At 33.7% G+C, this 27,655-nt stretch overlaps 1 protein-coding gene across 1 annotated transcript in view; it reads left to right on the top strand.

The window, feature by feature from the left end:
• The window catches only part of LOC118184511 (uncharacterized), a 76,935-nt gene that overhangs the window by 38,626 nt on the left and 10,654 nt on the right, over window positions 1-27,655 (top strand). The window contains exons 4-6 of the mRNA XM_035354194.2: window positions 7,530-7,623; window positions 10,668-10,695; window positions 11,693-11,926. Of these exons, the coding sequence (XP_035210085.1) occupies window positions 7,530-7,623; window positions 10,668-10,695; window positions 11,693-11,926 (356 nt within the window). The remainder of the gene's footprint in view (window positions 1-7,529; window positions 7,624-10,667; window positions 10,696-11,692; window positions 11,927-27,655) is intronic.

Here is a 27,655-nt window from a genome sequence, read left to right on the forward strand (position 1 = left end):
TTTCTAAATAATAATACAATTATTCTTTATAAAATATATTAATTATGGCTAAAATATTTGAGATTCCTACACTTTAAATCAGGAATTCCCAATCTTTATTCTCTTATCAACCCTTTTTAAAAGAATGATTTTCTTTATCGAAACCCTTACTTTTTCCCTCTATACAGCATACAGCAAACTCATTATACAAATAATAGCACATAAATAATTAAACGTAATAATTAGACTAAGAAGACGTGGTGTAGTGTGTGTATTTAATCATGGCAAAGCACACTAGGGCTATCTGCCTAAGAGGAGGGATGCCTTCGTGGAGGACTTTCTAAGGGAAACTGGCTCGTATACACGTTACACATGGGAAAAACCACGAAAACACCCATGCAGCCAGTCCGTTCGCGGGATTCGAACCTCGGACCGAACTACCAGTGTTCAGCGACTTTACCGCTCGGCCGCTGGTGGGCAGACTAAGATGACGAAAACTCTTGAAAAAAATTATTCATTCGATTTACGTTTTATTATATTTTATACTGTTAATATTTTTAATTTTACAAATGTAAACAATTTTCAGAAACAAAATCACAATTCTAAATGCCCAAAATTCAATTTTAATAAATATGATGCCTGTGCTTGGTGTTTTGATGAATTTTTTAAGTTAAATTTAATTAAAATATTTGGCATAAAATCGCTTATTTTAATTCTTAAATCCCCTCGTTCAAAAATATTTAACTTATTTCTTGTTCTCCACTTTACTTTTTCATTCTTAGTACACTTTTGTGTGTGTTTGTGTTTTTGCGTTTTATTTCTTTATATTACAATTATTGCATAAACGATTTATGTATTTTAAAATAATATTATGGTTCTCTTAAGTGCATTAAATAATTTTAGGGGGATGCATTTCCACCCTTCTATTTATTTTATACGATTTCTTCCTTACTACATGATACAGCTTTATATCGATCAACACTTAATTATCAATTTTATTATTTAATTTGTTTTGGAATGAAAGGGATATTGATTATGTAGATCAGCTGCAGGCGCATATTCTGCTATCGACGCCTTGATCATCAGTGATCCCTTAAAAATTCCATTGACCCTCATAGGGCTAATACCGACCCCTCTAAGGAAACCGTGCCCTAAATGAAAACGAAAATTTAGAACCTTTGAGGATTGAGTTAAAGTTAAATCTAAGTTTAAAATGTAATACCCAAAAGTTTTACGAAAATAAAATGATGTTGTCTAATAAACCAAAGTAATTATTTTATAGAGACATTAGGATTTTTTTTTTTTTTTTTAGTCCAAAGGGACTTGAGTCCCGAAGGACTATTACTTTCGTTTTGGCATTTTGCGTCGGACTCATAAATGTCGATTCACTTTTCAAACTGTTGCCACAAAATGTTAGAGTCCTGCATTATATTTGAAGAAATTAAATAATGAAAAATCTGCATAAATGTATGTATATTTCTCGTATTGTCATAAAATAACGGTACATAGAGTAGAGTCATCGAATTTTGAATAACGTAATCCTCCAACGAATATGAGCATGTGGAAGACCAAATTTGAAATTTGAAATTTGTTTTATGATCGATTTCCTATTTTTTAAAACTTTGACGAATTTTTGATTAACAAACTCAAGGATTTCAAAGCGAGCAATGGCAACGTTGTGCAGAAAAAACATTTTTTATCTCCAGCGCGTGAATCTCTGTATCGGAAATTCTAAAGATATGCTCGTTTTAAAACTATTTTGCGATATAGCTGTTGCACTGGATCTTATGGTTTAAGTGCGAGGAACATGATATTTAATAAAGAAAGGTAACACACAAAATGTTAAAAAACGTCCCTTTGGACGTAATTTAAAATCTGAAACATTTCAGGTTTTTTTTTTTTTTTTTTTTTTTTTTTTTTTTTTTTTTTTTTTTTTAAAAGTAGGAAAGATGAAAAATGAGCAACCGCCTTCGCCGGAAATCGAACCACGGACCTCTGAAATACCGGCCCAATGTGCAGAACCACTACAACACGAAGGCACGTTAGGATAGCGGGACAAATACCTTATAATTTTAATGATTATTTTTTTTAAATGTTCTTTTCATCTTGAAAGAGAATGTAGATCAAAGTATGTATACAGAGTAAACAAATGGCTTTACTTCTTACGATCATCTAACAAACAGAATTACTGTATGCTACTCAAATACAGTATGTATCCTCCTTTTCGTCTAAAGTGTTCTTCATCCACCTTGGAAAGCTATCTTTCTTCGGTTTTTCTTGTTTAACATACAATTTATTTTAGATTATTTAAAATATGTTAATTTGATTTTTGAGTTTCTGGTTCCAGAGTAAACAATGAGAGTGTTTTCTAACTAATAGACATTTCACGGCCGAGGAGATTTAATGGAGAGGAAACCGAGGAGATTTAATGCAGAGTAAGGGAAGTCTGTTTGGTAGGCACATAATATAATTTTAAACTATGAAGTGCGCTAAATTTTTAAGAGTACTTATTTAAAGAAAATTCTTCCGTGATGTGAAAAAGAGACAAAGGCGCGATTTTTGCTGCCCAGCTTAAGAAAGCTTGAAGTAGGAAAAACTGAAAGAGGACATCACGTTTTATAATACTTGTAACTACTCAAAAGCTTCTGTAGGATCATTTATATAAAATTAAAGCAAGAAAACTTAATTAGAATTCTTTAGAATAATTGTCTAATTTTCTAAAAATTGGATGTGATATTTTCGGTAGAGTTCTATTAATTGATTTCATACTTGTTACATAAGATTCTATTCGTAGGATATGTAGAAAAAAACCTTTTATTGAATCTCTGTACAAATCTGTATAGAATATCTACACATAACGCTATAGAATCGGTGCACATAACTCTACAGAAGCTGTATCTAAAATTTTATACAATTCTTATTGAATCTCTGTACAAATCTGTATAGAATATCTACACATAACGCTATAGAATCGGTGCACATAACTCTACAGAAGCTGTATCTAAAATTTTATACAATTCTATAGAAGGTTTGTGATCTAGTCTACAGATTAATCTAAAGCAGCGGTCGCCAACCGGTGGTCAATGAAAACGTTTTGATGGTCCGCAGAAAAATTTGGACTTTATTTATATTTTTATGAAGATTCAGTTTACAGAATGACGAGTAACAAAACCTATTATGGAATATAAATTATACTTTTTTTTTACATTTTAGCTACTACTTTTAGCGAAATTCCTTCTGAATTTAGCGACTTTTTAGCTTCTTTTGCAGGTGTATCTAGCGGCATTTGAAAGTGAGAGTTGGCATCCATGAATATGCTGCTGTTATCAATAATAGCGTTAAATGGAATTCTCTTTCCTTTTGAATTACAAACATATGCTATTGCAGTCGTTAATAAGACAGTTTTTCTCCGTGTCAATAGGCAACTTGATGGATTTTTTATGAGAACCATCTGCATTCTTGTTTATAATTGCATCACTGGAAGTTTCCGTTTTGTTTTGTCTAATTGTTGATCGATGGCGCCATTGCTGAGTAAGCGATGATTATTATGTTTACAATAATTAAAAATTGGCGGCATAAAACTTTCAGTTTATTGGTATTGCTTTGTGTTTTTCGGTTTGTTCTTGCTTTTCGTGAAGTTTCTTTTCAGTGATATGGAAATGTGAAGCTTTCTGTACAAGAAGGTAAGATTTTTGTACCTTTCATATAATTTTTCATTGTTAACGAAATATGTGTATCAGTAAGATGTTAACAGTGTTTTAATTGTTACTCATAATCAGGGGCGTAGCCTGAATTTCCATAAAGGCATGTTGCTGAACGCGAAATGTTTCGCAAATTATATTAAGAAATGAAAATTAGAATTACATGTATTGGAAAGGTTGAATATTGTTTTTCCGTATTAATATGTTGTTTTTAAGATCGGATTTAAAGTTTTTTAAAATTCATATTGGTGTTCCGCCAAATATAAAATTCTATATGTAGTGGTCCGTGAAGTTCTAAGGCTTGACGACCGCTGATCTAAAGGACTAAAGAAGTTTAACGCTGGAATTTTTTATGGAATTCTTTACGACATTTTCATAAGGGTAATAAAGTGATTATCGGATAAATTATGGGCCAATTTTCTATAAAATGGATCTGATATTATTTGTAGAATTATGTTAATTCATTCTACATATATTAAGTAAGATTCTATATGTGCGACCTCTGAAATCTGTACAATATTTTATAGAATCTCTACGCACACTTGTATATAGTATCTAAGCATATTTCTGTAGAATTTCTGTACATAACTCTATAGGAGCTATAGCTAAAATTTTATAGAATTCTACAGTAAATATCTGGTCTAGTTTATAGAAAAATGAGCCATTAATCTAAAGGATTCTATTGAAACTTAACACTGGGTTTTCTTATAAAGTTCTATAGGACATTTTCCAGTATAACCCAGCTGCGTGAATCAAAGCTTCTCCCTTTGTCTGGAATTTAAAGCCATCATAAAGCGCGAGAAGTTTCCTCTCCTTTTCGTGTCATCTTTTACTTCCTTCGATAATCCCTCACCTTAGTCCGGACTGTCCTTTCTCAAAGTCATATTGCTCCTATACGTTTTAAGTGGCGTAGCCGCCCTTCCATAATTTTGTCACTGCTCTTGGTATGCAAGCAAATAACTAAAAATAGTGTCAAAACTTTATGTAGGGAAATAAATTTAAACTTTATGTTTATTTTTAAAAATATTTTAAACTTCCAGTATTTCTAAAATATATGTTTTAAAATTGCATACATTTTTTGTTCTCAAAACCATTCATGGCATTGCAGAGCTCTATTTGATTGTTCTTGCTGTTATGTAGACAGCACAAAAAGGTTTTTTTTTTTTTTTTAATGAAAAAGTTCCAGAATTTCTTAATTGCTAAAGTTCTTTTTATTTCTTAAAAATTTTAAGTGATTTTTCTTTAAAAAATGCTTCTCACAACTATCAATACTTACAGCAATTGAGAGGAAAATTTGAATTTGATATAATGTTACAATATCTAAAACTTTGTTCTGGAGATCGTATTTTAGAATAAACTGAAAGATTCAAAACGACTTCCGCGTTCATGTTTCGATTTGCCAGCAATAACGGAAATAAAAGTTTGAAATATTTCCCTCTTAAAAGCAATTTTTTCCTTATTAATGTCGCTCCAATCAGAATTTAGTATCTGTTGATAATATGCATTTCAAAGTTTCGACGCCATAAAAAAGGCACAAGTCAAGTACGTATGCGTTGAAATCACGATGTTATCTCTTTGAATTCTTTAAAAACGCTTTTCTTCTCAATTTAATTCTGCATGTCAGTTTAGAACCCAATTATTCTTCATGTGCTTGACGCTCCATCTCACTAAACCCTGCAAAAAATGTAACAAGCAGAAAATGACGCCACTAAAAACGCGCCACCCAGGATCACTGATATATATGGACTAATTTCTTTTGTTTCAGATGGGGAAAAAAACCTGGTTTCAGATGGGGAAAAAACCTGTTTCAGATGGGGGAAAAAAATTGTTAACAAAACAATGACGACAGGCCAATTACATCTTTAAACAGTTACATTAATGGACAATAACTTTCCATCAAACGTGCTGGAAATATAGCGAATTTCTTTTGTTTCAGATGGGGAAAAAACCTGTTTCAGATGGGGGAAAAAATTGTTAACAAAACAATGACGACAGGCCAATTACATCTTTAAACAGTTACATTAATGGACAATAACTTTCCATCAAACGTGCTGGAAATATAGCGAATTTCTTTTGTTTCAGATGGGGAAAAAACCTGTTTCAGATGGGGGAAAAAATTGTTAACAAAACAATGACGACAGGCCAATTACATCTTTAAACAGTTACATTAATGGACAATAACTTTCCATCAAATGTGCTGGAAATGTAGCGAATTTCTTTTGTTTCAGATGGGGAAAAAAATTGTTAACAAAACAATGACGACAGGCCAATTACATCTTTAAACAGTTACATTAACGGACAATAACTTTCTATCAAATGTGCTGGAAATGTAGCGAATATGAAGTGGTGCCTCCATCTGGGGGTCCGGACTCCAGAAATTGGGATATAAGTTATTTTTACAATATTTTAAAAGTTAATTAATGATTTTGAAATCGCCTTGGAAAACGAGGCATTTCATAGATTCGGCTTGCACGACCCCATAAATTCGCCTCTGTGACTGAATGATGATCTGTGTTAGAGGTACGAAAAAAGAAGTTCTGTTTAAATTTAGAGCAATGCGGAGAATCTTGGAACACCTTCCTGCTTTTGATAAAATACCTGTTTTGTGGCTTGTTACGTGCATTTGGAGATGTAAAGAAGCAAGTAGATGAAGACCAGACGTATTAATTATTAGTCTCGAAAATCACATTCATCAGAATAACTTTTCAAATTGTTGCCACCAAATGTTATCGCCATGTATTATTGAAAAAACGTTAAGTAACGAAGAATCTATATGTATGCATGCATGTTCCGCGGATTATGGGAAAACGATGGCAGCTAGAGCCACGCAATTTTTCGTACACGTAAGTCTTCCACCTATATGTATCTATGTACTCGTGTGTAGGTTCCTCTCGCACTGCGGAAAAGACAACGGCCGAAGATGCACCGAATATAAGTAATCCTCCACCTGAACATAGGCACCTCGAAGCCCGAATTTCGAATTGTTTTTCATTTATTTCATATTTTGTAAAATTTAATGAATTTTTGATTAATGAATTCAGAGATTTGAAAGTGAACATTGCCAACACCGTTCGAAGAAAAACATTTTTACCTCCTTGCTTGCCAGATTATTGCCATTTTGAAAAATGTAAGATACTTACATTTCAGAGTTAGTCAACAAACTCGGCTACTCAACAAACAATGTGTTGCCATTGCCGGAAATAAAATACTTTCATTTTTTACCTTCCATCGCGTTGCCATCCACTAAAGCCTAGTATATTTAACTTTCAAATTTAATCTGAAATGTTACTGAATAACAAACCAAGTGATTTAAAAGCTATAAAAGCAGTCCTTCAGAATATATTTTCTAATTTTTAATATGATTGATTTAAATAAAGCTGAATTCAAATCGTAAAATATCTAACCAGAAATAGTAAATGTTTTTATGAAATTATACTAGTTAGGCTCATTAAAATCATTATATACTTTTTTTCTGGTAAAACTTTAGGTGGCTGGCCGCACATGAGCGGCTATTTTTTAAAGAAATACGCGGCGTAAGTGCGAAGAAAGCGATGCTGAATAATAAAGCTGAAAAGACAGCAAATTTGTATTAGCAGGAGTGAGTTCAAGAGCAGATTGTAGCCTGCTATGCACAGCGAGAGCATAAAAAAATCTTAATAATCTTCTGGTTTGGCTGTAAAATCCGAATCCTTTGAGACTTTTTTTTTTGGGGGGGGGGTATTTTCCCCCCTATATTACATTGAATAATCGATAGTTCGAATGAAAATTATAACTTCCTCAAAATGTTTGTTTCAGTTTTATGTAATCGCGATTGATTTGAAAATTTATATAAAAATCCTACAATTGTAGGGTGTCCACAACTGGAAATGGAGTTTGCGAAACTTTTACAAATACCAGTAATCCGAATGTCCTGAAGACAACTGGATTCGTTTATTATGCTGCGGTAAGGGAATTTTTGTCCTATATTCTTTGCTTGAAAATACAGAATGTGTTACAACTTCTTTTGTTATAAATCTTCTACGAATGGACACCAGCTTAGTCTTTATAAATAGATGGTTAGATAAAATATAAAAATGTGGCGGAAATTCCTTAACAAGTACAATTTAATTGAAACAAATGAGCAGTAGTTCTCTAAGTCCCAGTTTTAATTCAAGTGCAGCCCCCTTCAAACTATCTATACTGCGTCATTGGCGTCACTCTTTCCCTGTAGTATCTGCACTGCTGCAAACTTTTGACTAACCGCTGCTCAGGATTAAAAAAAAGTGTTCCGAGATTATATTATACTGCCGGATACTTAGTATGTTGTTCTTTTGCTGCTTGCTTTGCCTTGAATAACCCATGTCTCTCCGCTTATTAACATTCTCCAGTGTTTAAAAATGTAGCTGCGTATTTTAAAATTGTGGAGTATTTTAAAATTCTGGGGTATTTTAAAATTGTGGGGTGCAGATTACCCCATTGTGCCCATTGCGCTGTGTCCTGTAATAAGATATGTTACACACACTGGCCAATGAATTATAAACACAAGATCAATATTTTATTAAACCGCCTGGTCCGGCTATTTCAGTGGACTGTAACACTTAATTAAAACTAATTAACTAACTAAACTATAATATATCATCAGTGTTATTTTACTCATTTGTGGAAGACACTCAGGTTTTCACGCTCACTCTCCTTCGCCATTGAATCAAAACTCTCAAAGTAATAATATTCTTTTGTAAACAGTAACGATGGCAGCGCCATCTGGCTTCAAAGGAATTTAACACCTCCTTTTGCACTGATAATTGCTCAGGTTCGTTTGAGTATCGAGTCTACATGCTTCTGGAGTGCATTTACGTCGGGAGAACACGATGCATTGGCTATGCAGCTTTTTAGATCTTGTAAATTAGTTGGATGAGGAAGGTGCTATCGGATGCGTTTTTCCGCCATATCCCACACATTTTCTATGGGGGTTAGGATCCGAGCTATGCGGTTGCCAGGGAAAGTATTGGAGGTCAGACTGATGTTCAGCGAACCAATTTGAATACTTCTGGCACGATGTATAGTTGCATTATCGTCCATAGAGTATCAGTCGCCATCAGGGTAAAAATGCAAGATTTCAGGGTTCACTTGATCTTCCAGTATATCTAGGCTCATCTTCCACTATATCTCATGGCTATTTGTTTAGTCTCGAGGAACACTAAGGCAGCACTTCCATGCCAGTAGAATATACCCCATATTATGATACTCCCACCAGAGCCTTGCGCAGTGCAAGTAAGATAAGATGAATTCATGACTTCATGGGGTTCTCGCCAAATTCGAACGTCTTTCATCAGTGCAAAATAAGGTGTAGTGGGATTCATCGGACCACATTACCGGTTTCCTATCCTCAGATGACCATGTCGTCTCTCCCGACACCCCTGCAAACGAATTCTTGCACGTCGGGCAGAAATGAGTGGTTTTCTCACAGGCAATCGACTATACATTCATATCGTCTGCAATTCTGTGCACATGGTTCGAGCTGAAATCTGTTCGGAAGAGCCTTGGTTGACGATCTGTGTCAGTTGAAGCAGAGTAAAGTCCCTATTCTGCAGTAAAATTCATCAGAGACGACGCCGATCAGTCTTGGAAAACTGTGCTCGATCCGCACTTGCGTCTTCTGGAAAAGGACTGTGGGTTCTGATTCCAACTTTTGAAAAACCTTTGATATGGTAAACAGCGAGAACAGAAGCGAGTGGCGACGTGTTACTTTGAGGCAACCAAGCAGAAAGTTTAAGACGTATTCAAAAGACGCCTGGGAGAGATCAAATTTTTTACTTTCAATAGAAATTTCAATCAGTGATTGGATAAGAGGTATCCAATCACTGATTGCAGCGCTACGTAAGATCTTATGCGAAATATGTTATGAATACTTACTATTTTTAAGACAGAAAGAGGAAGTAACCAACTAAAAATGAGGAATAAAAGGGGCCACTGCAATTAAAATTAGAAGTTTGCTATACATATATATGTATATAAAATATAAAAATATGAAGAAACATTTATGAACAAATTAAACTTAATTGGAAAAAATCGACAATAGACTTTTAAATTACAAAATTTTAATTAAAGTGCAATCTCTTCAAGGCGCCTGCACTTTCTCAGCAGTATTTCCATTGCTGTAAACTTTTCCCCATTCGCTATCCAGAACTAAAAAATCAAGAGTTTGGGAGCTTATTTTAAAAGTACCGGAACCAAACACGCTTCCTCTTTAGCCACGTCGCTTGCCTGCTGGCATTGTGTCGCTTAGGCTCTGCTAACTATTCCCCGCAGTGTTGTAAATTAAAAAGATAACATCCTAAGAAATTTATCATCCAGAAATAAATTATGTTTAGCTAAAAGGTAGTCTTTTTTTCTTCCAAAATTCCAGCCGGTCATCCCCTGTATCGCAGTTTCCAGTCAATACGCACCATTTTTCTCGGACATGATTAAGAAGTAAATTGGTGCATTCCCTAATTGAGCTGCCTTCTAATACCAAGTTATCTGCAACGAATTACATTATTATCACACACACACACACACATATATATATATATATATATGCATATATTTTAATAATTACATTAACATGTGTTTGGTGCATAATGCCTTTCCGGTTATACGTCATTAAATACACTACTACTGCTACTTTAATAATTAAATTCAATTTGGTTATCTCCTAGGAAATAAGAAATTATTAATGTAGCGTAAACTTTTTAAATGAAATACTATTAAAATGGAAAATAAGTAAAATCTGAAATATGTATTAAATTTTAAATATAAAAATATTGTAAACATTAAAAATATTTTACAAGAAAAAATACTCTTAAACATGCACTCAGTGGCCCTTTTGAAAATTATTATGAACATAGTGTGAAGAGAGCAAAATGACACTTCCGATTAGATTTGTTATTCTGAATGTATTAATATTATAAAAATTTATTTACAGCACATATTCTAATATTTTTTATTTGTTTTCTTTCTGTTTTTCAGGCAATGTACAAAAAAACTCTAGAAACAGGTAAGAAAAATTTTATTCTTGAAATTTAATTATTTTAAATTCCTACAAGATGTGCCTGTTGATTTTTAAATTTGTATAAAATATGCTGCCACTGATATTGATGTATCAAAAGTTCAGAGAATACTCGCTTTGAGGTTTCTAATTTCACTGGAAATTCTATTTCCAGTGAAATTAGGTATTTGCGATATTACGTAATTTGGTATTTGCGATATTACGTAAGTCCTTTTGGTACTTACGTAATATCGCAAAGCCGTAGTTGAAGTGTTACCAAATTTTCAGAATATGCCAAATTCTGGCAACAACGTAAACCCATTCTTCAGGCAACCATGCTAATAACAGCTCTTCAATAAAGCAACGTCGCCATTTTCGTATGCGTTCTTTTTGTTGTATTCCAAACACCAGCTGTTTTTATAGACAAAAATTACGATACTTTTTGCTTTCAACTCAGTTTTAAAATATGCACATGTGGAAGTAGACAGCAACGGAAGAAACTAGAATAACATTTCTTTTGGAATACAGCATTTTGTCGCAAAGTTAAGGGAACAATAATCAGATTAGTTGGTAGATGGCCAGTGAGCCAGTTGTGCAATTTTGCAATGTTTGTTTTCAGAGAAAATAAATCGCTTTATACATGGAGAGAAAAATAATGCTAAAGAAATGGAGCAGAATTTTGCGGAAAATATAAGAGTTTAAATTTTTAATGTGTCCTGTAATACTTATTTAATAACCGGAATTTGTATTTTAAATTGTTAAAGCTTTTCTTATTTTGATATGTAATGATGTTTGTCACTTTACGACAAATATCGGTAGTTTGGGAATACTTTTGAAAAAAAAAAAAAAAAAGTTTCTAAATTTACAAGCTTGTTAACTGGTGATAAGTAACTTTTTCATTTGCAAAAAAATCGCCAAAGTTTTTGCGTTAATACATAAGTACCAATCATTTTTATTGATTTTTATGCTCATCTATAAATCACTAATAGTGGAATATTTATATCAGACAGCTTAGCTCTGGCGAAACCCTCGTACCAAAGTTCGACGTATCGATTAAAGAATGTGAAGTACACTGCAGATCGAGCGAACGATGGCAACAGAAACGTTGAAGGTTTCTTGCAGCCTTATTTTGCCCATACCAAAGATGGTCCAGATTCCGAGCCTTTTCCTTGGTGGCAGGTAGACTTAGAAGACGAATACGTGATAACTGGAATTTACATCCTCAACAGAAGGAACTGGGGTAAATATGTATCAAATTCTAATCATAAAAAAAATATTTGAGTTCTAAATTAAAAGTTCTTTAAAATTTTTGTCAAAAACTTTTCTTTGATATAAAAAAATATAGCGAATTCATACTGTCCACACTAATGATTAAGAATGTTGCTAATATTACACCTGAAATTTTGAAAAAATAATCGAATTACCTTCAGTTGGATGTATTATAATTATTTCTGAGCAACTCAGTACAATCATAACGAGAAAAACTTAAATTCGATTAAAAAAGTAGTATTCAATAAATACGAATTCTAAGGTTTTCTCAGAAAATAAATAAGTGGTAGAAAATTTCAGTCTTTGCTTCTGAATCCGTCGTCTATATTAAGTTGTACAGATAGAAGCTAGGCCAGCATTTATATAATGCCGTAGGTGAGTGAGGTAAGTAGTAAAGCACGATTGGGGCCAAGAAAGTAATAAGGCCACGAATGTGCCCCTAGGCCTTTCTACGTTTGTACAAATCGCCAAATTTGAAGACCACCTAGATATCCAAATTGTAATTTGTAAAACCAAAAATTGTGAAACCAAAAATTTTCTCTGTAGAAATTTAAACCATGTAAGTCTGTTTTTTTGTCTCAACAAATTAAAACCGTTTCTGCTTTGAAATATTAACTTTGAAATAAATAAAAGGTATTTGCATTTAATGGTATTTTTTCTGCAGATTTTTTAAATCTTAACTTGATTTTAGTTCTCTTCCCATTATAATCGTTTTTCTACGTTGTTTCTATTTTGTTTTCCTATTTTTCTTTTTGTGGATAGTTCGTCGTGGTTACTGAGAACCGTGGCCCTTGTAACGAATGAAGAAGTCCGATGAAAATTTCATATTTTATTTACTTTGAAACGGACTGTCTTCGGGGAATCATCTATTGAATTTTGCGGTGGCTCAGTAGCTGTGACGAACTGACCACAAGAAGGACACTTGGAGCCGCAAGTCTCTTTAGGACAACTTCGTCTATGAATCACTTGGCAGCCTCCCCTGCACTCATATACCTGTAATGGCAACTAAACAAAAATATATCCACATAAAACTATTAAAAATATAAAGCTTTCCTAAAATTTCACATAAATGATTAATAACTATGATAATTTACGTTTAGATAACAAAAGCGAAAACTTTCAAAACACTTACCCTATCGCAAAGCGAAAACTCATAGTTTTCAGTGAGGCTTTGTGTAAGCATCCGATCGGCAAAGACGATTACAATCTTCACATTGCTGGAGCTGTCTAGATCGCTATTGGTCCGCAGACATATAGGACAAGCCTTGGTGCATCGTGTTCTCCTGTGCGCTGGTATGGTTTTTCACACACAGTGCAGTAATATTTGCTGGCGAAAATTCCTTTGAGGGATTTGATAATATCTTATTGGCTGTGCGGAAGCCACAAATTTGTATAGACCAACTAAAAAATTTTAAACATTATTTGAGAAATCAATTACATTCAGCATTTTACCTGTTATAACTTTTAACATCTAAATAAATTGCGTAAATGCATAAAATATAAAATTAGTCATCTGAAAATTCACGGTGCATTCAATTCTTACATGTTAACATGAAATTATGTACAATTTAACATGAAAACAAAACGAAATTTTCAGAAATACATGCATAAAATGAAAAGTGTGTCATTAAAAATTAAAAATTTGCCATGCATTCAATTTTTAGAAAGGTTATATAATCTAAAATTCTAAAAACTTGTAATAAAAATAAAAATTCCTCATGCACTAAATTTTTGCTCAGTTTTACGCTCAATGTTAATATTTTTAACATGGGAACATAACGAAGTTATCATAAACACATGAATAAATGAAACACAGCCGTGAATGTTGAAAATTGTCCAATGGCGTTTTTAAAATTATTTTTGCAAATTATTCATGTAACAAAACAAATTTTACCATGTACCATGGTAAAATTTCTCCATTCTACCATGCAGCCAGAAGTTTGTCAATTAAAAAGAAAACAATTATAATGAAAAGAACTAAAATCAAGTTACGATTTTAAAAGCTTTTGCAGAAAAATACCATTAAATGTAAAATACCATTTAGTTAATTTCAATGTTAATATTTAAAATGAAAAATAATAGTTTTAATTTGCTGAGATAAAAAATAGACTTTCCTGGTCAAATTTTTCGAATAGAGGACTGCAGTTTAGATATATAGGTGGTCTTCAAATATGCGAATTCTTAACATTTGCAAGGGTCCGGATGTGCACATTTGGGGCTTTATGGAGTTGTTTTGCCCGTTTCACAAAGGCTGGCCGACGACGATCTTGCATAACAGTCTTGTCATCGTTCAGGTGTCCCAAGGCATAAACAAGCGTTTTAGCAATCAAAATCCTGTGTCATTTGTATGGGATAAGCAAGATGGATTTTTTATCCAGTCTATAATTGTGCTATTGATCATTATCCTGTTTCGTATGGCACCTACAGGTCGTCTAATAGTGATCGCGTCCAGCTAGAATCTAATATCCATTTCGATTTTATCTTTGGACTGCAGCACTTTCATGACAGTAGCCGATTGTCAAAGTCGAAACAGCCTTCAGGCAAGAGCCTTATGGCAAGTGCCAAGCAGAAGGTTCTTCCAAACCTTCTGCTTGTATAGAATCCGATGAGGTATGACGGATCCAAATTGGCTGCTGAGCGAAAAATGAGTGGTTCGAGCAATTCCTGGACTGTGTCTGGAATTCGAATCATCGGTGTACCTTGCATGTCTTGAGGCAATCGTTCATTCTTGAATGTCTTGATCTCGCATGTCTTGAGGCAATCGATTCATTGATGAATTTGAAAACTCTACTAATTATGATAAAGATTTAGAAGTTTTATTTCTCGAAAATATTCCTGACAAAAAGAAGGAAGAACCTCTGAATGTAAAGCAAATATCGGCTGATGAAATAACTGAAGACCCCTCAAATATGGCAGAAGCATCTGCTGAAGCATCTGATAATGAAGATTCTGATTCCGAAGCAATACCTGAAATGCAGATTAAAAGGGGGCCAGGTCGTCCAAAGAAAGTCAAGACTGGGAAGCCAGGAAGACCAAAAAAGGAGTATCACAATATAAACATAGAAAAGGAAGAAGCACAAATTGCTGAAGAAGATACAAATCCGACATTAGAAGAAGCATTAAATGGAAGTTATGCTGAAGAATGGCATAAGGCTATGCAAAGTGAGTATGAAGCACTTGTTAAAAATGGTGCATGGAAATTAGTAAAGCGACCACAGAACAAAAAGGTAATAGGATGTCGCTGGGTTCTTAGAACGAAATATAATGCAGATGGAACAGTTCAAAAGAGAAAAGCTCGATTGGTTGCTAAAAGATTTGCACAGGAACCTGGAATTGATTTCAATGAAACCTTTGCTCCAGTAGCCAGAGCAAGTTCTATAAGAACTGTGATTGCATACAGTGCTGAACAAGACCTTATGTTATATCAACTAGATTTTGTTATGGCTTATGTTAACGGAGATTTAAAAGAAGAAATTTTCATGGAACAAGCTAAAGGTTTTGAAGACCTAAATAATCCTGATTATGTTTATGCTTTGCAAAAGTCTCTTTATGGTTTGAAACAAAGTGGAAGACAGTGGTATGAAAAATTAGACAAAAAACTCAAAAACTTTTGATTCCAACCATTACAATCAGATAAGTGTGTATACAGGATGAAAACATCTCATGGTGAGTTAATTCTAATTTTATGTGTTGATGACTTAATAATAGCAACAAATAGCTGTGATTTATATGCTGAACTTAAAGTTTATCTTTCTAAAGAATTTCATGTTAAAGATTTAGGCAAACTTCATTATTGTCTTGGAATAGAATTTAATCAAGATGTAAATAATAATTCTATTAGTTTATCTCAGCAGAAATATGTTGATAATATTCTACGAAGGTTCAATATGCAAGATGCAAAACCAGTAGCAACTCCTTTAGATCCTAGTGTAAAATTAAGTAAAGAAATGTGTCCTTCTGAAACTGAAAAGGAAGAAATGAACAATGTACCTTATCGCCATCTAATTGGTTCGCTTATGTATCTTTCTGTGTTTACTAGGCCGGATATTACATATGCCGTCAGTCACCTGAGCCAATTTAATAACAATCCTGGAAAATTACACTGGTTGGCTGCAAAGCGCGTTCTTCGATACTTAAAAGGAACTAAAAATTATTGTTTAAAATTTCGAAAGACTGGAAAAGCACTTATTGGATATACCGATGCCGACTGGGCGTCTGATGTTAATACTAGAAAATCGTATACAGGTTACCTATTCAAGCTAGCTGGAAATCCGATAACATGGGAATCACGAAAGCAACAAACTGTTGCATTATCAAGTACTGAAGCAGAGTACATCAGTCTTTCAGAAAGTGCCAAAGAAGCAGTTTATTTACGTCGTTTCCTTAAAGAATTAAATTTTACTGCTGATTATCCAACCATTATATATTGTGATAATCAAGGTGCACAGAAGCTTATGAAAAATGCTGTTTATCACTCATGCACTAAACACATAGATATTAGACATCATTTCATTCGTGAAATTTACGAAAGAAATGAAATAGACGTTAACTATGTGCCAACAGAGAAAATGCCTGCTGATGTACTGACAAAAACACTGACTGCTTCGAAACATTCTAAGTGATGTAAATTAATTGGAATAACTGTAAATGATTAATGTTTATTTTTTTTTTCAGCCGCCAAACGTCGAAAGGGGGATTGTTGTATCATAAATTATAATACGACGTTTAGCTTAAGAGAGCTTCTCCTGACGCATGCGCCGTTCGCGTTTATCCGCGCAGTGAATGATGACGTAACTGTTTATTACGTATGTATGTTTATATGTATACCTTTCTTACTTCTTCGCCTTTTTTCTCTGCTGTATGCAACTATGTTTAAGTTAATCTCTGTCATTAAAAATGTTCATTGATATTACAATCTATTTAGGCTCATTTATTTCTTCAGTAACAAACTGGCAAAATCCAAGCAAAAGGCTGGATTATAGATTTCCGAATACTAAACTATGAAACTTGACCAAAAGGACTGACCAGTTGAAGCCTGGTAATTAGAATATTAATCCCATCATTGATGATAACGGCCATGTCTCGGTGGATGATCGAGAAGGGGCAGATGCACTGGTGAAGCACTATGCCAAAGTTAGTAGGCTGAACTTTAACAGATCTGATAAAATTTTAGCCAGGATCACAAGAAGTCAAATCAAATACTGTCGCGACGTGGCAGCATCTAATCGGCTTTTCAATGGGGATTTCACCTTATCTGAATTATTGTATGCCCTTCAGAATTTTTACCCTTCTAAATCACCTGGCCCAGACGGTATCCACGGAGATTTCCTGTGCCATCTTGGTACATTGGGCAGAGAGAAACTTTTGCACATACTTAACTTGTCTTGGAAAACAGGCAATGGAAATTGGCCACCATTATCCCTATACGCAAACTAAACAAGCAAGCCAGTTTTATGGAAAGTTATCCACCAATTACTCTTACCTGTACCACATGCAAGCTGATTGAAAGTATTATTCTGAGGAGATTGACTCATCACTTATTAAACCTCACTTATCACTGCTACCACCCGAGCAATTTTCTTTTCGAAGAGGCCACAGCACTATTGATCAAATATTATACTTTAGACAGTGTGTCAGAGATTCCCAAAATCACAGGCCACCTTGTCGGCTTTCCTAGATCTATCTAAAGGGTTCGACAGGGTTTGGAAATATAAGCTCTTAAATAAGTTCTATCAAGATTTTGACATGAGAAGCAGAGCGCTGCCCTAGATCTCGAACTTTTTGAATCACCGTAAATTCTGTATCAAATTACAAGACAGCCTTTCAGGCTTTTCAAAACCCATCCTTTTTTCGTTGCTTATTTCAGGGATTGGGAAAAACATCTATGCTTGTGAAGTCGCACTTTTTGCTGATGATGTTGTAATGTGGAACAATAATTCTGACATTAATAAAGTGGAACTTCAGGTGAATAAATGTCTGGTAGCAGTTCAAGAGTTTGCTGACATCCAAAAACTTAATTTTAATGCTTCCAAGTCCTCCAGCTGCCTCTTTATTACAAACAGACAGCTTTATAATTACACTTCTGACATATCTATGAAGGAATGTGCTTGGACTGTAATAAGCACCTTACTTATCTCAGATTCACTTTAGATCTCGAAGTGAACTGCAGTAAAAATATCGAGAAACTGGCTGATAAAGCAAGAAAAAGACTTCGGATCAGAAAGTATATCTCAGGTAGGTACTGCGGTTCTGACGCCTCTGCCCTCAGAATAACCTACATCACTCTAGTCCGCCCTGTTTTTGAATATAATTACCAAACCTATCAATTGGTCTCGACTACTAACTTGAGGAAATTGGAGAGCGTACAGACGAGAGTACTGTGAGGCGGACATCCAGCCTTTGCCAATGCGTTTTAAGGTGAATTCCTACAAATACTTTAACAAGCTCAAGAGTTTCGAACCTTATAATCGAACTTCAGCCTTTATTTTAAATTGGAGAAGCAATAAGCGCCTAAAGCGGGACAGCCCACTTATGTCTGGAATTCGGATTCTTATCACTTTTAGTGTTGGAACATCCAGATCTTTTAGCCGTTACGCTTCAGATACTTCATTTAGTCATGTTAACATCCGTGAGAAATTGTCGACTAATAGTGTCAAAGGCAACCATCATCCGGATGGACCTCAGGCAAATGGCTCTTGAAACCATGAATGATATTCCTGCCCAGGCCTTTGCGATGTATACAGATGGAAGTAGATAATGTAAGGGTAGAACAGGGAGTGGTGTTTATAGCAACACTCCTGAAAAAGACATCAGATGCAGCATCAGAAACTCTGATCATTGCTCCTTCTTCAGATCAGAACTTATCGCCATCAGCAAAGCACTTGATTATGCTCTCTGTTTGACTTACGACATTATATGGATTCTGATAGACAGTAGAAGCTCTATTCAGTACCTTAAAAACTGACTTAAGATGATGTATAAGTCCGGTCAGAATATCATATCTAAACTTTTTGAGTTTGGACAGCGTAAATCAATATATCTCCAGTGGATACCGTCCCATGTTGGGGTGTATGGTAACGAAATAGCTGACGATTTTGCAAGGAAAGGATATGATCTCTCTACCCCCACATCCACTGATTTAAGCTCATCTGAAATACATTCCCACCACAAAAATAAAACGAACATTGTATGGAAAATTTCTCCTGATCACCATTGGTATATCGCTGAGCAACCAGGACTGTCACTAATGAGTAAAAGAACTAAGTCTCTCCAAACGGCCTTTCCTACGTGTGCCTGTTCACCCTCTGCCTCTCCCGCTCTCCTACTGCATTGTTTAGGGGTCTCCCTGAGACAGCTGTCGGCTGAGAAGAATAATGTCAGCGATTCATGTGTGCGACAAGGGTTGTTGGACTTCGGTAGGCTTTCTTGCCCCAAGTGGATTAGCAATAAAAACAATTTTATACAAAGAAGTAAAAAAAACGCTGGACGCTTTCCGCAGCCTCGGTGGATTTTTGGCGGTACTTGCTGAGAAGCTAAAGAAACTTTTCTTGTTAGAATGATCGACCGAAGAGGCGCTACTTTCTTGAATGCAGTCAAAGAAAATACAAAAAAGAGGGGGGGAACAAGCGGGCGACAAATTTTGATTCTGGGCCATCTATAAAACAGAATTCCAAAAAGCCAGTTTCGAGCTTTTAAAAGTATAAATTCAATTTTGTGAATTAACATTCCGGAGTTGATATGCAAAATATCAAGCTGGTATGCGGTTCTTCCAGATGGCGAAACGAGAAGCCTAGGCTGTACAACAAGACAGCATATTAAGTCGTACTTAGTGGGGTTTATGTTGTGGCACAAAATTTAAGCTCAGGATAAAAAAAATACCCTTCGAAGCTATGTTAGAAGCCGATTTCCGAACATCCCCCACACACCGAAATAAAGATAAACTAATTGTATTAAATTATTACCAAAATTAGTCAAACCTTCTCCGTTGACATGGAAGTTTCGAAAATTTTTATATCCTTGTCGGAAATTATAAATGAAGATCTATGAAAAATTTTTATGATTTCAGAGTTATTGGGTAACAAAAAGAACATATCATGCTAAGTCTACGATGAGGTTTGTGGATAAAGAGATGTAAGAGCAAGTTTAAATTAAAAGCGCAAAACCTTGATAATACTAATTAAACAATTTAAAGCTTCTCATTCTGAAGTACTTTTTTATTTTACGTTTTTACATTGCAACCAGAGAAGGACCATTTCTAAAACCAAAATTAATAGCTAAAAATTAACTTAAATGCACAATCAAGTCACAATTTTGTGCTTGTTTGAAATCTGTTAATTTAATAACATTGTCAAATGTGTAAGACATTATCATTTAAAATTTATTATGCACGCCCCACGCTTTTATTATTCACAAAATAAAGTTGTACATGATTTCTATAAAGAGAATTATTAATTATATATTCTATATTAAATAAAAGCTTATTGTGCAGAAATCATTTTTAATTGCATTTTATTTTCAGTTTTTTATTCTCTGTTATACGTTAGTAATGATGAAACTTTTAAACGTTGTTAAAACACAAGGAATAAATTATACGAAAATTATAAAATAAAAAATAACCGTACGTAATTTCAGAGAATGAAGAAATCGCTTTGAATATTCAGTTTCGGAAATTGTAAATAATAACAGTGTTACAACAAGCCTTTTGCTTGAAGCTAAAATGAAAAAAACTAATATCGTCAATTCGTCATTAAGTATGCCAAGATGGCAAACTCAAAAACAACTTTTCTGAGAGAAATTCTCTTTTCTGCCATCTGCTTCGAACTACAACACACATTTTAAAACATGTAGAAATTGCTCGATTGTACTTTTGTTATCATTTTTGTATTCAAAGAAGGTAAAAAGTTTGTTTTATAATCTGTTAAAATTTCAAAAATTTATATTCGATATATTCTTAGGAGTCAAAATTTTAAAATCATTAAATGTCAAATAGTCTAAAAAATCGAGCGATTTTGAAAAATTAGCCAAAATTTAAGAAATTAAGTTACAATTTTCATACAAATTTCATTAAAAAGAATTTTTTCCGTTCTATTCGATGGTGCAATTCTCATATATTAATTTGTTCGTTAAAAGAACATATGTCCGACAAATTTCTTAAACATGAAACAACAACAGAAAAAAAAAAATCTAAGACGAATTTTGAGAAGAAAAGCTGTTTACATTCGCCTCGCATTTGTCATCAATCAACACTGTGTATACAAAATTTAAACTCTAGCTTATCTGGAAATAGGTTAAAAATCAATGGCGAAATTCCAACCACAGTGAACTAAATAAAAGCTTTAACTTATATGTATTACCAGATCAAAGAAATAGGCTTGTTTAATCTTATATGATTAAGCAAATAAAAACTGTACATATGTGTACAGTTTTTATTTGCTTAATCATATATAGTCAAATATTTAAAAAAAGATTTGTTTTCCAAGTATAATTTTATTGTTTGATCCCCCCCCTCTCCCGAATATATCTAATAAACGCAAAGGAAAGATTAAAAATTTCTGAAAGGTGCAATTTTCGAATTCGCAGGCCTGTGTCAAGAAATCTAGGTCTGGCCCTGCTGAGTGTTTCGGCTTTTCGATCCTGAAAAACCTAATCATTTTTTTCTGCTGCTTAATTTACATATCTGGTAAAAATGAAAGCTATAGCTACATTCATTCTGCTCTCTAATAACAGAAGGCCGGGCACTAGGCTAATGCACTGCCTTGAAATAACCCATTGGTCATTAAACTGTCTAATCACCGAGAACGTTGATCAAGGTGCACCGCTTGGGGATGGCCGTTTTTACACCGGAATAACACAGAATTTCTGCTCGAGTTTTGAGAAAGAACAACCTGGAGACAGATCAGAAGGTCTTTCATCACCTTACCACCAAACATCTCGAAAGGACCATGCTGCACAAACGCTATTATCAAAATCGTAAAAACAACCTTGTATTTAGCATAGGTATAATGAGACACTCAATCGATTTCGAGGGCAGCTAAAGGTCCCTCCTCATCAGGAGAAAGAAATACCTATAAAGAAGAAAATAAAGGAGAAGGAGTCACAGAAACACGTGGTCCTTATCAGCACTGCACGTGGTTATAACTAGATTTTTAATCAGAGTTGCACTGGCCGCCTACTTTTACTGAGCCAGGCTATCTGATCGAGCATGAAAAAATTAGCGAAGTTAAAATAGGGAGCGAGGGGCAAATGCACCTTACGCTCAAAATGTGAACTTCAAATAATGGAAAGCAACCACTGAACGGATTTTTATACCCTCTGGTAGTACCAAACGCGAGGAGGTAACGCCATCTATCGGCAAAAATAATTTTGAAGTCCAATCCAGTCCTTCCTAATGCCTTTAAAATTCTACTATCTTAATTCAGTTATTTTTGCCGATAGATGGCGTTACCTCCTCGCGTTTGGTACTACCAGAGGGTATAAAAATCCGTTCAGTGGTTGCTTTCCATTATTTGAAGTTCACATTTTGAGCGTAAGGTGCATTTGCCCCTCGCTCCCTATTTTAACTTCGCTAATTTTTTCATGCTCGATCAGATAGCCTGGCTCAGTAAAAGTAGGCGGCCAGTGCAACTCTGATTAAAAATCTAGTTATAACCACGTGCAGTGCTGATAAGGACCACGTGTTTCTGTGACTCCTTCTCCTTTATTTTCTTCTTTATAGGTATTTCTTTCTCCTGATGAGGAGGGACCTTTAGCTGCCCTCGAAATCGATTGAGTGTTTCATTATAGTACCTACGCTAAATACAAGGTTGTTTTTACGATTTTGATTGTCACATTAGCGTGTTTCTCTTCTAGTCTAAACGCTATTATACTTGCAAACATCTAACTAAACCTCCGTGATTCAAACCTGGATCCATAGATAAGGCAGCCAACATTATACCGATCAAAACGGCTTAGTAGCTTTTCGCTCCAAAGCAATTTTAGATGATCGCTTGAACTGGAGTAAAATAATTCCGTAGAATATAACATATTACTTACTTATGTGTACTAACACAAAAACAATTCACAAATTTTAGTGGATTAAAATCAGAATGAAAATGTTTCCTAAAAAATCAATGGATATTAAATACATGGGTCACTCCCTAATTTTCAAATTACAACTAAATATTACAAGTTAAAATTATTAAATCAAAGTAATTCCCTCCAATATCATGCACTTTTAAGTGCGAATTTTCCAAAGATTAAATGCTTGAAGTACCAGCTTTTTGGAATCGATGAAAAACATGCTTTTATAAAAGCTATATATAGCTTTATAGATACATATAGCTTCACCAATTTCATCTTCGGAATGCAAATAACGTAAATTTTCTTAATAGTATAAAATAGATTAAAAAGTAGACAAAAGTCACTCATGGTAAGATTATAAACATAGATTGGATGTTCTGAACCTTTAATGCACTTTTGTTCAACAAATTCGAATGTCTATCTTGCTGAATAAGAGGATGTATTATTGTGATGTATGATGAATCTCCTAATTTTCACTTCTTAAAGAATTTCTACAAAACATTTCGTGATGAACTAGTTAGCTGCAACTGTCTTCTGTCCCTCCAACTGATGCCTTTGGTCAGTCCTCTACTTCTGAAGGAATCGGAGATTTTTCTGAAGGATCCTGAAAACAACGGAGATTGTTTTTTTTTTTTTTTTTTTTTGGGGGGGGGGAAGTTAGAAACTAACCTTCATTGAGGGTGCGGATGCCTTTATGAAAGGTTCTAGCTTTTCAAACACTGGCTAATTGCACAAAGGTGCTCAGTTAACGGTGAGAAATGAACACCTGGCCTTTACCAGACATTAACAGGTATTGCTCCACATTCAGCATTAACTAGATTTATTTTAATTTTAAATAATAATAAAAAAATTAATTATATTTTTATATTACAAGAAACAATTTAAAAGTACAAATTTTGAAACATTTTTATATGAAAGATAATAAAAGAACTAAAACTAAAATGTAAGTGCATTAAAAATAAGGTTCATAAATTCCGCGGTTCAGGGAGTCTATAAAGTTCGATCCAACGTTCATAAAATAGATCATACAAATACTCATGTCTTAATTAAGTCTTTACACATTATTCTCATAGAATAAAGTTACTATGTGTGAGCTTATAAATAAAATATATTCTAGCAGGCTTTCCACAAAGGTCACATTTGGATCCCACCCTTTTTAACATTTATGTGAAATTTCCCAGCACTGCACTTGCAATGTACGCTAATGACACATCGATCCTTGCACAAAGCGCATTTCTGAGTTCAGTCATCCAACACTTACAAAACCACATTACATGCATTATAGAACTGGCTAAAGCAATGCCAAATACAAGTCAACGTAGATAAAACTGTGGCAATAATGTTCACAAAAAAGAAGAATGTTGGGGAAAATCTCTTAAATTTTATGGTAACACCTTGCCCTTGGCTAAACAAGTCACTTATTTTGGTGTGATCCCCATAAAGACTCTCACATGGTACCCACACATACAATCTATTATCCAGAAGTTTCGAGTGCGTTCTGAAGCTAAACCTTTCCCTCAATTGCTCGAAACAGCGTTCTATCTATAGATAAGAAATTATTTATTTATAAATCCATTTTGCGTTCCATGCTTTGTTATGCCTGTCCAGTCTAGGCCTATTCTTATAAATCGTATAGAAAAAATTACAAACCGCGCGAAACTCTGTTCTCCGTCAAATTACTGGTGCATCATGGTATGTGCGTGATGTTGCAATCCACAAGGAACTCAAAATTTTACAGCTTCGCACCTTTTATTACCAATTAGCGAAAAATTTTCACATTAAGATGAAAAGCATTCCCAACTATGAAATAAGAATCTATAATTACAATTGTTGTAACGCAGATAATAACAAAAGGCCAATGCCATGTTAAATCTCGGCATTGTGGCAGAAACTTAATTATCTGTATTATTTATATTGATTATTATTCATTGTTTTTGGTGTATTTTTATATATTGATTATTCTTCCCTTCCAAATTACTCAAATTCCATATCCAATATCATTACTAAAAACAAAATTAGAAACAGAATTAATGCACTTAGGACTTCAGTCCAGGAAGCAAACCTGGACTGAAGCAACTACCGGCAGAAGAACTTTTATTTTCATATCAAAACCTTCCAGATCATTAATAAATATCTACCAGCCGTTCAATTACATTTTTCCTAACAGCTCATAGTCTATTTCCAGAATACCTTCATAGATTCGGACTTCACCATACAAATCTCTGTACCTGTGGGAATGAAGGCACAAAGATCATTATCTCTTTCACTGCAACCTTACTAAAGATTATCATCTTAAAGCATACAATTTAACTTCTGCTCAGTTATGGTTTCAACAGTTATTAAAAAGTAATATTCTAAGAAATCATCTTCATAATATAATAAATTATATCTCCGCAAGCATCCATAATCTTAAAGGAACTTGAAATCATTATTCTTTGTTCATTTACCTTACTTAATACGCCATTCTTTCTACTACCTCATTTTAATGCTTTCACTCAAGACCATCTTTATTTAAGTACACCTTCAAGATCTCTCAAGCTCAATCAAGAATTTAAGAATATTTTCTAACTCCATCTCTTTAATATATTAATAAAGTCTCAACTCAAGATTATTAGTTAAGTCTTTTACTCAAGAATGACTCTCTATCAAGAATTTCCACGAACTTTTCATTCAAGTCATCCTAATTCATTCAAATACTATTTCTCATCAACTTTTATTCAATTACTGCTCTTCATTCTCCATAATAAAATACTTTACTCTTTACAAACCTTACGTTCTCCGGTACATGTCAGTTCGACGCCAACGTTTCGACGCGTGGTCAATTTGACACGAGGTCGTTTCGACGCGGGGTCAGTTCGACACCATACTTTTTTGCTTTTGTTTGACGCCATACTTTTCGTATTTTTATTTATTTTTAGAATAAGATTGCATCATCATTCAAATAAATTTGGTGTCATTATCATTTGCTGTTTCACACCCCACATTATGGGAATTCATAGATGGTCTCATGCGTGTTCAAAAATCAATTGATCAATGTTATGAACAATTTGTACCTGGAGATGAACCGCCGCACAAGCGGAATAGGTACCTGAGAGCTGATATGAGAATTAAAGTAATAGTTGAAGATTTTGAAAATCGAGAAATAATGGAATACCTGAAAGGTGTGGCGTATAACTTTGCAATTAATTAGTATAATAACAGTTCTGTGATGTAATGTTATTTATCTTTAATCTTATTTATGTGTAATCTTATTTATCTCTAATCTTATTTATCTGTAACTATATTTGTTTGCAATATAACTACTTTGTAAACATATGCTTATTTACCATTTGTGTGGCCTTTGATGCTGTTTTGTGAAATAAATAAATAAAAAAACCCTCGCTCATGTCCCGGGGCCTTGACGTTGTCTAGGGGGCTTCTCACTAATCTGGGACACAAACAAAAATCTAGAAAATTTTCACACATATACACACATATATTTATTTCAAATATGCATGCAAACAATCGCTAATTCGATAAATAAAAATCAGTCATAATACTTATTTATATTACTTCATATTTATTCTAAAAATAAATAAAAATATGAAAAAGATAATGCGTCGAAACGTTGGCTTCGAACCGCCGGCGTCGAAACGACCTGCTTCGTACATTCTCAGCCTCTACTATTCTCATACATTATGTTGTCCATTTTCAAAATTTGTAATGATCTTCTTAAGTATTTATTTACGTGTTTATGTTTCATTTACTTACATATTTATTTAGGTATTATGTATTTATATGTTTAATTTCTTAAATTTTTATTATATAATTCTCAAAATTCTGATACTTTATTTGATTTCATATATAACAACATTGTATTTATCTTATTCTAAATTTTTAACTTTTAGTTATTGTATCTATTTATGTTTATTATTTATTGTATTATTTATATATTTATTTCTTGATATTTAATTTTTATTATGTAATTATCAAAATTCCAAAATTTTATTGTATTTTACATAACAACACAGTTGGTAGATGATTCCATCAGTTGAGCGTAAAAGTTGAATGTCTTAAAGGCGGTGCAGCTGCTCATCTGATGGTAAATAAATAAATAAATAAAATATATTGATTATTATTCATTGTTTTTGGTGTATTTTTATTAATTGAATTATGTTACATGTATTAAGTAAGTTCTTTATTGGAGTTGAGTGATTGGTACTTTCTTATTTATTATGTATTACACATCAGCTCTTTCGGCTTTCCATGTACTAGACGGCTTTCTGTAAATTCTTTAAACATATGGTCCCTTATGACCCAAAATATAATTATTTTGAAAAGTAATAATATTAATAATAATAATTAGATCATTCGTTAAAGTTAATATTTGAAAGTATAAACTTATTTGATAAGGAATAGGGTCTCGAGCCCAAGCCGTTCCACCGGAGATAAATAATATAACGAAATTTTAAAGAAGTCAATATTCCTATTGGGATGGCGAATATCTTTTCCCAATGCAGATTCATAATTTTACAAATTTTAAGAACAAGATGTCTATGCTTAGTAAGGAATCTTTCGATAGGAATGACATTAGTTTCTGGAAATTTAATATGGTATTGTTTCGTTAAGGTAAGTTTTATAATGATTTGGAGATCCAGTGTCC

The sequence above is a fragment of the Stegodyphus dumicola genome, chromosome 10 (genome assembly GCF_044657685.1).
Source record: "Stegodyphus dumicola isolate Sdum_Otavi_A_Nest chromosome 10, ASM4465768v1".
Classification (NCBI taxonomy): Eukaryota; Metazoa; Arthropoda; class Arachnida; order Araneae; family Eresidae; genus Stegodyphus; species Stegodyphus dumicola.